Source organism: Eleutherodactylus coqui, chromosome 5 (genome assembly GCF_035609145.1).
Source record: "Eleutherodactylus coqui strain aEleCoq1 chromosome 5, aEleCoq1.hap1, whole genome shotgun sequence".
Classification (NCBI taxonomy): Eukaryota; Metazoa; Chordata; class Amphibia; order Anura; family Eleutherodactylidae; genus Eleutherodactylus; species Eleutherodactylus coqui.
In genome coordinates this window covers 228,189,279-228,203,442 of record NC_089841.1, presented here as the reverse complement: position 1 = coordinate 228,203,442, position 14,164 = coordinate 228,189,279, and the positions used below count along the sequence as shown (strand labels likewise).

At 39.4% G+C, this 14,164-nt stretch overlaps 1 protein-coding gene across 3 annotated transcripts in view; it reads right to left on the bottom strand.

Annotated features, from left to right (window-relative positions):
* Positions 1-1,044: 1,044 nt before the first annotated feature.
* Positions 1,045-14,164, bottom strand: part of LINGO2 (leucine rich repeat and Ig domain containing 2) — a 411,926-nt gene continuing 398,806 nt past the window's right edge. For all 3 annotated transcript variants that reach the window (XM_066604290.1, XM_066604291.1, XM_066604289.1), the window contains one exon: positions 1,045-5,286. In XM_066604290.1, the coding sequence (XP_066460387.1) occupies positions 3,423-5,261 (1,839 nt within the window). In that variant the 5' untranslated portion in view covers positions 5,262-5,286 and the 3' untranslated portion in view covers positions 1,045-3,422. The remainder of the gene's footprint in view (positions 5,287-14,164) is intronic.

Here is a 14,164-nt window from a genome sequence, read left to right as displayed (position 1 = left end):
GCTGTGTCTTCTCTCCGCTGTTCCCAGCTCTGTAGTGCTGATCTATCCCCGCCTGCTCTAAGAGCTGATTGTGATTGGCTGAGGCGCTCAGCCAATCACAGGTGGCTCTCAGCGAATTAATTACACTAACATTATTGTTTTTCAGGAAAGGGCTTATATGTAAAGCCCTTCCATGAAAAACAATTCAGGGGTGTCGGCAGACCATTGTCTTCAATGGAACTGCCGGCAGCAGCCGTGGCTCAATTAAAAACAGTTTAGTGTGTGTCCTGGCCAACCACACTATATAACAAGACTGTACTCATTTTACACTGTCTTTTTTTTGCTAAAGTGTATGCAAAATACTTGCATACACTTTAGCAAAAAAAAAAAAACGTGGGGAGGAGAGAGTGAAATTTTCTCGAGCTCCCGAGCACTGCATGGTGCTTGCTCGAGTAACAAGTACTTTCGAGTATGCTAATGCTCGAACGAGCATGTTCGCTAATCTCTACTGCTCAGCCAATCAGTCAACAACTGTTTGGTTATTTGAATGAGCTCTTCTGAACAGAAGATGCTGGTTAAACTCTGTGTTTAGGTGGTATTTCTGGTCCTGGTGTTCAGCTATCTTCTGTTCAGCCTAGTATTACTGCAGTGTTTGGTTTTTCTTAGGTCAGTGTCCCTGGTTATCTTTTGTCTGCTAGTTTTTATTCTGTACAATGTTTGTCATCTGCTCTTGGCCACCCAGCCCTGTTCCTTCTTGCCAACTAGAGCATTTTCATGGTTATCCCAGATTCCCGACACAAGGTTACCCTTGTCAGGGCAAGTGCTCTGCTTTGTAGGAAGATCTTGCCTTATCTTAATAGATTAGGGACAGTTCCCTTTTTTCTACTTTCGTGTTACCTTCTGCATTTCTTGTGTTACGCACCTCATTGTGGTGTGGATATCTATATCATCTTGGTTGGACAGAACCATAGTATTTCACGTAGAAAGGCCCACACATGCAGTTCAATAGAGAATGATTCAATTTTATTATGCTTTTTGGCTGTTATTTGAACATGTTTAGCACTTTAAATGTTATCGGTGTTTCCGTTATTTATAACTAGAAAAAAAAATTAATGTAAGCATTCAAATCAAAGTTTGCACAAATTACAGGTATTTTCACTGACTGGAACATTAATAAACAGATACTCCTATCTGGATCAATGTGAATTAGCATTACAGCACTGGGACATAATGAAGCTGAATTGATATGGGTCAGTAATAATTATGATATTTCTTCAGATTTTCAGCCCTTTGGTCATTATTTTCATGAAGCAGAACAAATAAGATTTATTTAATTAACAAACATACAGTCAAACAAGTGTATTGTGAGAACTGTGAATTATATATTAATCACTTGGAGAAATAAATACATCTCGTCCTCATCTGAATAATTAAAGTTCCTATGTCATTTTGGAACCTCCAATTAAAGGAGTTGGCCAAGATTTTTTCTGAAACAGTGCCATTCTTGTCCATCGGTTGCATCCGGTATTACAAGCCAACCCTATTTAAGTCAATAGGGCTGAGCTGCAATATCTGACGCACGCCATAGACCCTCTTTTCAAAGTCCTGAATTAAACCCTTAAAGAAAAAACCTTAATGTGCAACAACCACAATTATCCCGTCTCTATTAGGAAAGTGAATACCCCAAAATACACTGATTTCCTCCTTAGGAATATACATTTTAAATGCTACAATCATAGAAATTAGCACAGATAGATAATTTTTCATAGTGTCTGACATATATATGTACTGTATATAAAATAATTATTTCAGTTTTTAAAGGGAACCTTTCACGTTCCTACAGCACCATAAACTAAGTTATGCTGCTGATAGGGGTGATGACAGAGATGGAGGATGTATTTTTTATACTCACCCACTCTTGCGATCTAGCAGTGTTCCCCTCTGAAGTTGACTCTTAGAGTCCCCTTTGGCACTCTCCCATTGACTTGTATAGAAGAGTGTGCACATGGGGTTCTGACAAAAGTCTGATTTTTTTGAGCGCCACCTGGACTTCAAAAGGAGAACAGTGATGGATTGGGGGATCGGTTGAGTATAAAAAAGACATCACCTGACTTCCTGTCATGTCCCTTAACAGCACCATAACTTAGTTTATGGTGCTGTAGGGATGTGACAGGTACCCTTTAACAAAACACTGATGTGTTCAATGGCTTTATGCATACATTTTTATATATTTTTTAGTGGACAGCCTGTTAAGATTTATTTAATTGTATTGCAATCGTCGTTTCTTTCAGATTTATATAGGCATCTGCTACAATACTAAATTTTTATCATTTACTGCAAGTCTTAAGATACAACTGGGTAATTCTGATCTGCACTCTTGAATCTCCCGAAATAAAATCGGTCAAGCGGTAGCCTCCAGTTTATCAGCTTGAGTGAAGACCATATATTTTTCTTTACAGTAAATGGATCGTTTGTGATACTAGGTATAAAAAATAACTCAGCTCTGTATCAAATTAGGTACATGTCCTTATAAATATTGTCACAAGTAAATACAACCAAGCATCAATTTAGCCTCAAAATGGTTTTCTGCTATAAACCAAAAAAAAAAAAACTGGCGTTTGCTCAATAGGTTTTTCCATGGTTGCCATATTAAAAAGCATGCAGCTGAAAATGTAATTTCTATAAAGACGAGTTTGTAAAGGGGATATCGTCATTTCAAATATAAAATTAATTTCAAACATTTATAATTTAGACAGTTTAAATAGAAATCTGGATCTCTCTTATACACATAAAAATATCATTTCGAACTGGACCCACTATGGCACTTCTGTAAAGTGGACCAGTCAGATCAGCTGCATGAGGTTTTTAGTATGAGAGCCATGGTGGATCATATTGTAGTCATTCGTAGTGGAGACCAAGCACAATCTCTCCTTTGTATTGCTTCAGGTTGGGCAAGTGTATAAAATAAACCATACCAATTCATTTGTAGAGTGAAACCAACAAGAAAGAATGATGCTCAGCTTAAACAAATGATATCTATAGATACAAAGTACACTGTAGATTATGTTTTGGACACGTGTGTCATTTTATACGTAAAGCCTACACTGTAGGTTTGTTTGCTTGTCTTGTTTTCCGAGTGGTAGAAAATGTTGAGTATTTGTCCATGAGAATGAGCCAACAGTTTGTTACTGAGATCCCCAGAATGCCAATATTTGCAATGCAAACAATTAGTAAAACAACTCCATGAAATGCCCTCGTGTTCTAGCCCATAGGTCACTGGCCTCTTTTGAGCAGCTCCAGATGGTCTTTCCAATTCCATAAAACCAATTTGACACAGTGACAGCTGCATACAGCTGCCTTCGCCCAGCAATCCAAATTGCCAGGCTGTATTAGTGGGTAGAAACAATGCCACGTGAAAACAAAGCTCTGTCGGCAACTACTCACTATATCATTTTCATATTAAATCTCCTGGGTACAGTGCCGGTGACATCCGCTTCCACTACAGCACCATTGTTTTTTCGAGGAACATATTCCAGGTCAATGCTGTTTTTATGCTTTCCTTTCCCTCGGCTCCACACAAAAAGCAGTAAGAAGCAAAACAAAACCACTCCCAAGAACGTAAAGCAGCCCATAGCTGTAGACACCAAAATTGTCTTGAGGTCAAAGGAATAGGTCATGTTTGTATTGGTTCCATTGCTGTTTGTTTCATTTAATTCCGTAATAAACATAGGGGTCATGTTAGTGTAGGAACGATCAGGAACAAATCCTTTCACAGTAAGGGAAGCTGAGAAGGTATCATTTCCAGCAGCATTACTAGCAACACAAACATAGGTTCCAGTGTCTTGAACTTGAGCATACCTTATTTCCAGAGTGCCATTGCCAAGAACTGTGGCTCTTCCATGGGACTTTGCAGAAACCATTCTCCTACGTGGAGTAACCCATGAAATCAGTGGCTGAGGATCTCCATCAGCATTGCAGTTCATCTGAACTCTCTGTCCCTCATCTACATGGAGCGGTAGCATTTCTCTATCCTTAATTTTAGGCTTTTTACATATAAAGTAAAAAGATAATACAGTAGTGTGGAATTCCTTAAATGATTTCTCTTTAATATTGTCTGGACTAGCACACATTGGCTGTTGGCTCCCAAAGTTCAACACCGGATGCCTCTGTAACATCCAAATTAGGCGGCAGTCACATATTAATGGGTTGTTATCAATGCAAAGCACTTCCAAAGCTTTGGGAGAGTGAAACACATTCTCTTCCAGTGTTTCCAATAGGTTTTGAGACAAATTAAGTAGACGCAAGAACCGGAGTCCTTGGAAAGCATGCGGCTCAATGATACGCAGTTGAGCCCCTACAATGTGTAATTCCTGAAGTCGAACCAAATCTGCCAATACTCCTGCCTCAATAACACTAATGGGGTTAAAGGAGAGGTTTAAGTGAGTCAGGTAAACCAAGTGTTTTAAAGCATGATAAGGAATTACTGAGATATTGGTATTCGTGATGGAGAGAAACGTAAGGTTTAGACCATAAAAACTATTAGCAGGCACCATGTCCAGCAGAGGCCAGTTGCTTATCTCCAAGATTTTCAGACGAAACAATCTCTTAAAGGCAATTTCAGGCAACACATTTATGTTTAGATGTTTCAAATGCAGACTATAGAGGTTGTGAAGGTGTGAGAGGGCATCAGTAGGAACGGCTGTCAAGTTGCATTTCTCCAAAGTGAGCTGCTCCAGGCTAAGAAGTCCACTAAAAGCTCTATGAGATATAAAAACTAATTGATTATCTCCAACTTCTAGGGACTTTAGATTATGAAGACCCTGAAACATATAGTCTAGTAAAATAACTATTTTGTTTTCACTTATATCAAGCTTAGTCAAGTTTGACAAACCTGTGAAGACCCCTAAGTCCACCAATTTTAAGCGATTTCCTTTTAAGCTCAATGAACGTAGATTATAAAGATTATTAAATGCTCCAGGCTCCACGTTGGAAATGATGTTGTCACTAAGGTCTATTTCCTCCAACAAAGGATAAGATGAAAAATCATCCGGTCCAACACTTTTCAGTTTGTTTTTACTTAAATCCAGAATTTTAGTCTCTATCGGAATTCCCTCTGGCATGGAGATGAGTCGTCTTCGATGACAGCTGACGGACTTGTTCTGCGCTGAGCACTCGCAACGAGCTGGACAACCAACGGTAGATCCCACATAGACCAAGACCATGGTCACACACAGGATTATTTGCCAGCAAGGTGTGGCTGTGTGAAGCATGACTCCTCCCATGAAGTACAATTCTCTGGTCACGGACCTGAAATAGATAAGAAAAATGTGTGTAAATTATAAAATATAATAGAAATACTATATTTCGAAATCTCGATCACTGACAGACTGAATAAGGATACAAATGTTACCACAAGTCGCTCTTTTATGCAATTGCAGAAGGTAAAAATCTGACTCATTTTCATAGTTCTTCCTTCTCCTCCGATGAGTAATAGTATTGGCATTATGAATGTACTACTCCTACAATTTAGTAGTTTGTCACACCAGAAATCATTAATGCTTAGTGCAATGAATGATGTGATAAGACATCTGAACTAATGTCAGGTTTTACTCAATCTTGATATACTCTGTATCATCATCGAATTTGGAAATGTTCACTTATACCAGCCCTATTTGTTTATACTGATTATGCTCGCCATTACAATAAGGAACACATGGCATTCATAGTATGATGCAGTATTGTGACACTTTTCTATGTGGTCCCAATTTAGCAACATATCCACCATTCCATAACCGAATCCTTGGTAGTACTATTTGATGATATCTTTATTTACTTCTTGCACCTTTAAAGTGTATATATGTTTCTGATATGTTCAGTCTACCGGTAATTGAGATATCTGGAATACTGCATGGTAAAGCATATATGAGTATATAATATTTGTGTATCTGTTTTCCATTGCAATACGGAACATATGGCATTTTTGATACTTATGTATGCGGTCCCAATATAGCAACATATCCACAATTCTAACATTGTATCCTTTGAAGTACTTTTTTATGGCATCTTTATTTGATTTTTGAAGTCAATATAATTTTGACATATTTAAAGTGGCTTTCCAGGGAGAATACCATTGATGGCCTATCCTCAGGACAGGTCACCTATAATTGATCGGCTGGGGTCCGTAGCTCAAGACCCCAACCGATCAGGTGATTGTGCGCTAGCTGACAGTGCTGCAAGTATACAGAAGTCGGAGCGGAAGCAGCGGAAGTATCTGCTCCAACCTCTGTGTAGTGGCCGGCGCTTGTAACTGCAGACAGGGCTTGCACCAATTTGAATGAGAGCTGCAATTGCAGGTACAAGTGCAAGCCGCTTCACAGAAGTCATAGCAGAGACTTCTGCTGCTTTCTCTTTGACACCTGTGTAATTGTGGCACTGTCAGCGGGTGTACAATCAGCTGATTGGTCGGGGTCCTGAGAGATGGACCCCAGCCAATCAACTATTCATGACCAATCCTAAGGATAGATCTTCAATAATATTCTCCTTGGAAGGCTCTTTTAAGCTACTGATAATTGGGATATTTAGAGTACCGCATGATACATCATATATATAAGCACACTTTGTCTGTATACCTTTTTTGGGGGTGAAGCAGGTATAATATCTATTTTTTTCCACCCTTTGGGGTGAGTAATATTAGTTAAATATATAAAATTGGAGCCTCTAAAATATGAGATTTGATCCATAGTTGAGAATACAGACATTTTTTTTACATATATCATTGATATTATTTACATCTTAATATACACAGAATTTGATTAAAGTCATCACTATTATTGATAACACTTGACTGTTACACACATTGATTGGTGGTCCCTGATGAGCCCTTGAATGTAGGGGTGAAACGCATAAGAGGAGTATGTTCATCATTTGTGTAAATTGGCGTCATGGGTACCAATTTCATATTTGAAACTTTTCAAACATCTATTCTTAAATCACACTTCGGTCGTCAAACATATTACTTATGAAACAACTAAAATAAATACTTTTCTTTTTGTCCAAAATTGATTGTTTGGATCAGAATGATTACATTTTTTCCTGGACATTGGAAACCCCCAACTTCTTTTCCCTCTCCTTTTTTTGATTAAGGAAAAGGGAGGTACGGTTAGGTTTCTCTTTGGGGTCGTCCTTTTTGGGGCAGTTTTTTTTATATGTGCAATATAAAGTTACATATAAATTTTTAATACAGCCCACTTTTTAATGAACCTTTGTAGATGTGTCTGTAATTTTAAGATTTTTGCCGGAAACTACTTGATTCTTGGTAATTCTGTGAGACTCTGATGAGTAATAGCAATAGCATTATGAATGTACTTCTTCTACAATGAAGTAGTTTGTCACACCAGAAAATATTAATGCTTAGTGCAACGTAGGCCCATTTTTCTATCCAGCAGTCTCTGCATTATGCCAGTCCCTGCATTGGCTGCCCATCCACTGCAGAACTAAATTTAAACTCCTCACCCTCACCAACAAAGCTCTCCATGGCGCCGTACCACCGTACATCGCATCCCTCCTGTCCGTACACTACCCAGCCTGCACACTCCGATCCGCTAACACAGTCAGACTAAACACCTCTCTAATACAAACCTCACACGCTCGCCTCCAGGACTTCTCTAGCGCAGCACCCATCCTCTGGAACGCTCTACTCCAAGGCATCTGGACAATTCCTGATGCACGAAATTTCAGACGCGCCTTAAAAACACACCTCTTCAGGGAGGCATACCAAATCTCCTGACCTAGTCTCCTTACCTGTGCCTCCCCACACCTTCCACCCTGCTTATTGCATACGACCTCTACCCCGGTACCTTCTTACCGCCCCACCCAGTTTGCTTCCTAATAATGGATTTCCACATGTAATTCCCATCCTGCCTGTGTTCCTCTATGCCTCATCCCCTCCCCTTGTACCTCCTGTATCACCCCCACCCCCTTTGTTTCAAACTGATTGTATGTCACATGTAATTCTTGTATTGTTGTGTTTCTCCCATGCTTGAAAGCGCTTCGGTTTAAGTTGGCACTGTACAAAGATTATTATGATGATGAATAGACATGAAGACTTCAAGTGAAATGACTAAAGAGTAAGTAAAAATATGAATCAACAATGCATGATATGCTATTTTATATTTAGGGAATCAACATATAATGCTATGCAATTACTTATATCTCAACAGCTTGGATACAAACATGATAATATGACTTCAAAGGCAAATAGGTTTCTAGGAGATCTGACAAGTCCCTGTAACTGATGCCTGTCGTACATGCCAACTGCTTTTTTCTTCCGAGTAAATTGAAATAAAGTATTGCAGGTTACATAATTATTCAATGATAAGCTGTAATATAAAAATGTGTATGTATAAATGTGTATGTGATGTCACAGCTTGTCTACTTCCCCTCCCAGCAGACTCCCCTACAAGTCAATGGGTCACTTCCTGCCATTTTGTAAATGGCCCTTGAAGCTGCTGTAAAGCATATCTTCTAAATGCTGTTGAATGCCGCTCAGGCAAGATGGCTGCCCCCATAATCATGCATAGACAACAGAACAACAAGAGTCTACAATCAGTAAATAAAATCAGATAAGAAAAATGGAAAATGCTTTTCTATCTGGTTTTAATTAATATAAAAATGGTGATATAGTCCCTTTAAACACTTTCTTATTACACATAAAATACTTCAACATACAATTTCTGCGGAACTGGAGCCGGAGGGGAGGGACATTGTTGTTTCATGCATGGTTTTTTGTAGGTGAACAAACATTGACGCCTCTCCATTAGCTGATCTTGAAAAACAACCACTAACAAAGTATATTAAAAAATGGTTCATGGAAGAAACACCCGGATGTATCGTGGTTCGTGCCTCTGAAATAGATGAGGGTGCCTGATGTTCTTTTTCCTTATGTTGTATTAACGGGATCCCTGTATTACAGGAATTCCAGTGGCTCGACCATTTGGACTCTGAATTGGTACCATTTTTTGGCTATATGTAATTTATTGCATAACTTATTTTAAAAAAGGGCCACTTGTCTTCTGCATCCAGCTGTCCCCCGCTCGGAGCGCCTGTCTGTTATACAGCTGAGCGCTCCATGCTGGGTATGGAGAACATATGTAATTATGCACAGCTCGCACCTATACAGAGTTCGGTTCTATCTTTAACGCACGGCACGGACCTTACCGGCGCACGTTCTAGACATTCATGTTTTATCTCTTGCAGGTGCGAGTATATTACGCCTCTAAAAATGGACATCTGAACACTTCATAGGAAACCAATGGTTCTCATAGATTGATTTCTTTTGCGCACATGGGCGCCCAAAATAACACACTCGTCTGACCAAGCCTTAAGGCCTATTTAGACACAATGATTATCGCTCAAAAGATGTCTTTTGAACGATAATCGTGTTATTTAAGCGCAAATATTGAGCGATCACCTTGTGCTCTCAGCGGAGGATGCAGAGGACAAACTGGGGGACACTAGTTCTCTGCATCCAGCTGTTCCCCGCTGGGAACGCCCAGCTGTCATACAGCCAATGCTCCCAATGGAGGATGCAGAAGACCAGCGAGGTGGTGCCACTTGTCTTATGCATCCAGCTGTCCCCCGCTCGGAACGCCCGGCTGTTATACAGCTGAGCGCTCCGTGCTGGGTAGGGAGAACACAGCTGGACCGTTGTGTTCTTCATACCCCGCCTGTCTTCAGGGAGCGGGATACAGCTGAAACAATAGTATCAGCAGTATACTGCTGTGAATTCCTGATAAGTGATGGCTTAACGAAAACTGCACAATGTCAGTGTAGTTACACACAATGATTATCGCTCAAAAGATGGCTTTGAGCGAATTTTTAGCGAAAATCGTTATGTTCAAAAGGGCCTTTACAGTCTACTAACAGCAGTATTATTACATGGTGGCTGTCCACTTTCATGTGTCAATGTTCTTTGGCATCGTAGGATTGCGACTGAATGATAATCATGGTTTATTTTAAAATATTTGAGCCCTTTTAGAATTTGATCTTTTTTTAAATTTTTCTTGCCTTTGGCAATTCAACACTTTTCCACCTTAGCAATCCGACAGAACTTTTCAATTAACTTTTTAAGATCTCCGCAAAACTAGTGTAGTTGTATATAACTCTGTAGTAATTCAGATTCATCCACCATTCAGGGTCTATGGAAAGTTCTGTAATGATTGTCACCCGCTGTCTGTAACCCATGTAGGAGCCTGGGCTAATGGAGAACATTCTCATCACAATACTAAAAGGCTTTACACAAGAGGACACTTTAGTTACTTATACTAGCAGATATTTGGTGGGGTTATGTTCTTTGAAGAATTAAAAGAGGAGACTTTAAAGAAGGAGCTGTGAATGGTGTCTCTTGAAATATGCTAGGTCTAGAACGGAAAATGTGCTAATAAAGGAGCGCACTTTGTGGGCATTACCACTGGGATCTGCATGACCGCTGTCTGACATGACTGATTTCCACAATGTATTCCTGAAGATTAATTATATGTGTTTCAGAGGGAGACAGAGATGCTGCGGGCTGAATAGGAAAGGACTTAAAGATTCTGGTTAACGGACTGATATTGAAATCGCAGCAACAGAATAGAGCGGGGATACTTTTAGCTATAGCGTGTTAATTCTGCTAATCAATTTAGCTATTTGTTGCCAAGTTTGAAGATGTAGAACATAAATGTAAAACTATATTTTCCATCCCATCTTAAGTTATAAATTGGCTGCCATATACTGTATTAAGGATTTTGTCACGTGAGCCAAGTTAACTTTATGTAATATAAGGACCCAGCCATGACCAACTGAATAGTCATTTTTGATAGGTAACTTCTACTAGTGCAGGTCATTAGAGACGAGCAAACCTACTCGTTTATTGCGATTTTGCACTCAAGCAGCGCTTTTTCCTTGTAACTGACTACTCGGACGAAAAGATTCGGGGAGCGCCGGGGGTGAGCGGGGGGTTGTGCTGCCCCCCGCCCCCCCCCCCCCCCCCCGAATCATTTCGTCCAAGTAGTCAGCTACTCGGAAAAAGCGGTGCTCGAGGGCAAAATCGCCCTAAACGAGTAGGTTCGCTCATCTCTACAGGTCATCTTTCCTCCGAAGACTGCAGTGAAGCTTAGGAATATTTGACAATGCCCATCATACACAACTCTTTCTCTAGTGTATGTTACCTCACAATGAAAGTGACTGATGAAAAAAGGCAGCTGGAAATTTCATCATAAGTATCAGGTGTCGGAACATAATTTCTGGGATCACAAGGAATAATCAAGCTCTCTGGACCATCATGGTTAAAAAAGATCCCTATTAAAGCACTCTAACAAAAGTAGTGTAGTGTTAAATAGGTATTTCTGAAAGAAAACATTTTTAAGTTTTCACCCATCCATAGGAGCCCCAGTTACAGGGAAAAACATCCCCTGTAGTGACAATAGTCAATGGCAGAGCTGGTCAGGGTCTGCTACAACCCTGCAGCTCTGCTGTAGCAGGGGATCCCAGCGGTCATGTGACTGCCAGCTCGTGTAGTAGAAGTTATACTTCCACTTTCACTTCTTAGTACATATCGCTCATTGAGCACTGTGTACCAAACAAAGGAGGAGGCAAGAAAGGTCTAAAAAACCCTCCTGCCTTCTCCTCCGGGGTATCAGCTGTGACTAACAGCTGACAATCCGACATGCTTCTGATTGATTGCAGAAGCAAAGGCTTTTAACCCCCGCCATATTTTTTTTTACTATCAGCTGGGTTTAAAGCCCAGGTCCAAGCGTCGTAAATTTACAGTGCTTGGTCCTTAATAGGTACACGTTCATCATTCATTTCATGCAATCATCATTGGCTTGTTTAATAATCGTCCTGTTTAAGCACCAATCGTTCAATCATTCTTTTTCACTGGTACGGTAAACTGAACGATCCTGTTAAAAAAAAACAAAAACTATTTATTTTAGGTTTAAACTGACTGCCCGTGCGAATGAGCAAAATCTGACATCATTTGCTCGTTCATTCGGGCGAACGATCATCGCTACGTGTAATGATAACCTAAATTTGGATTGAAATGTCACTCAACACTATTTGTTTGATTTTCTGAAGCATGCTGCAAATAATCATATATCTCCAAAAATGCTCTAATGCAGTAATTAATGGGTGCGGTGTGAGATTATATGTCCCTACACATACTCTTCATTATTTTCGGATACTATTTAGCCGTAACTTGAAACTGAGACACTTCATTAAATTGAGTCCTTCCTGAGATTTTGTATTCAAAGCCTTATAATTACAAGCAACTGTGAAAGGGATTGATCAGATCAACTATAGTTCATTAGCAGGACGGATAAAAAGAAGACAATTTTGGTCTCTGACTCCGGCCTTTAGAAAAGAATCCTAATCAAAAGGATTTTTTCCACTCATTGTGATCATTACTCATTGAATGAGGTTTCATTTACTGACAATCTCATCCAATTGCGAAAAGCATGCAGGAAAATCAGATATTCTTCCTATAGTGCATGCGGTGATACAGTACATAATCCTAGGATGATTTAGCTTTAAAATACCATTTTTTTTAAAATTAAGCCTCAATTTCTAAAACAAATCGAATTGTACTGGCTCGTCAGCAGCTCACTGATGCTTTGCATACATGTAGTAAAGACAAATACACTTTATTCGCATGCAGGGTTTAGCTATTGTGATTTTATTTTCTAGACATACAAAGACTTCTTCATTCTATCACTATTAGAGCAAGTATATATATATATATATATATATATATATATATATAAAGACGAAAGCCCTCACTGACTGACTGACTGACTACTAATTCTCCAACTTCCCGATGTCGTAGAAACATGAAATATGGCACAAGCACAGATTATGTCCAAAATAGAAAAAGTAAAGAGGTCCCAACTCGATTACTCAATTCTAGCGCAAAATTTTATGTACGGAATCTAATTCTCTCACTTCTCGATGTCATAGAAACTTGAAATTTGGCACGAGCATTGATTATGTCATATATAGGAAAAGGTAATGGGTCCCAACTCGATGATTCAATTCTAAGGGCAAAAGAATTAGCGTCCAAATTTTACATATGGAATCTAATTCTCTCACTTCCCGATGTCCTTTTATATAAAGGAAACGTCGCATGGTTACCTCCACGTGGTGTTTCTTGGGTAACGCAAAGAACCATGCAAAATGATGAACATATTTTTTTCCTCTCGATCTCTGAAGTAACCACGACTTCATAAGATTTTCCATGTGAACACCAGATAAACACCAGTACCAAATTAACTCGGGCAAAGCCGGGTATATCAGCTAGTTTACTATTTAATTCATAATCCTAGAGGAATTTGTAAAATACCCTACGAGCTTGAATGTTTAGGATTATCTGTGACCAGTCCACTGCAACAACAGGACAGCACTGCAGTAATTTGGACCATAGGGTCTGCATAAGTCCGAAGAAGAACTTTGCCTGAAACACTAAGTTATTACTAATTATACTACAATCCATGTGGTACTGTGATGATGTATAAGACGGGGAATAATAATTTATATATTAAAAGGTTCACCTGCAATTTTGAACGCTGATGCCTTCTTTTCATTTGGATACATTTCATGGTGGATTAGAGGTTCAGCAACTGGGTACTGGTACCCAATAAGCTCTACTGCCATCTTAACGCATTAGTAGGTGCCCCATACTATTCTATGTATGTTATCACTTCAATGCACCTTGTATCTTATATGACAATGTTGTATGGCGGGATATGAATTTGGCTCCAATCGGTCTATGCCATGTGCGAAAACTTTAATTTTGTCACTTTGTTTTACTTTCAAATTACCCATAATTTCTTTTGTAAAATTAACCATAATTCCTATTGTAAATTATCCCTAATTTCTATAATAAAGACAGATTTCCCGCCGAATGGATTTGTGGATGATCTTGTGAAGTGGAGTACGTTATCTCATTACTTTCTAGTGTAAACTAGCTTGGCACTCTAAACAAAGAGACATGTACAGCCAAAAGGAAAATGTACCCTAGAGACTTAGACTTCCGATTCTCAGATCCAACTCACTCGTGCACTTTATTCCTGTGAGTAGTTGTCGTAGGGGCCCCAGTACACTGCTTTGCCCAGGGGCCCATTATGCTGTTAAGACGACACTGCTACTGTCC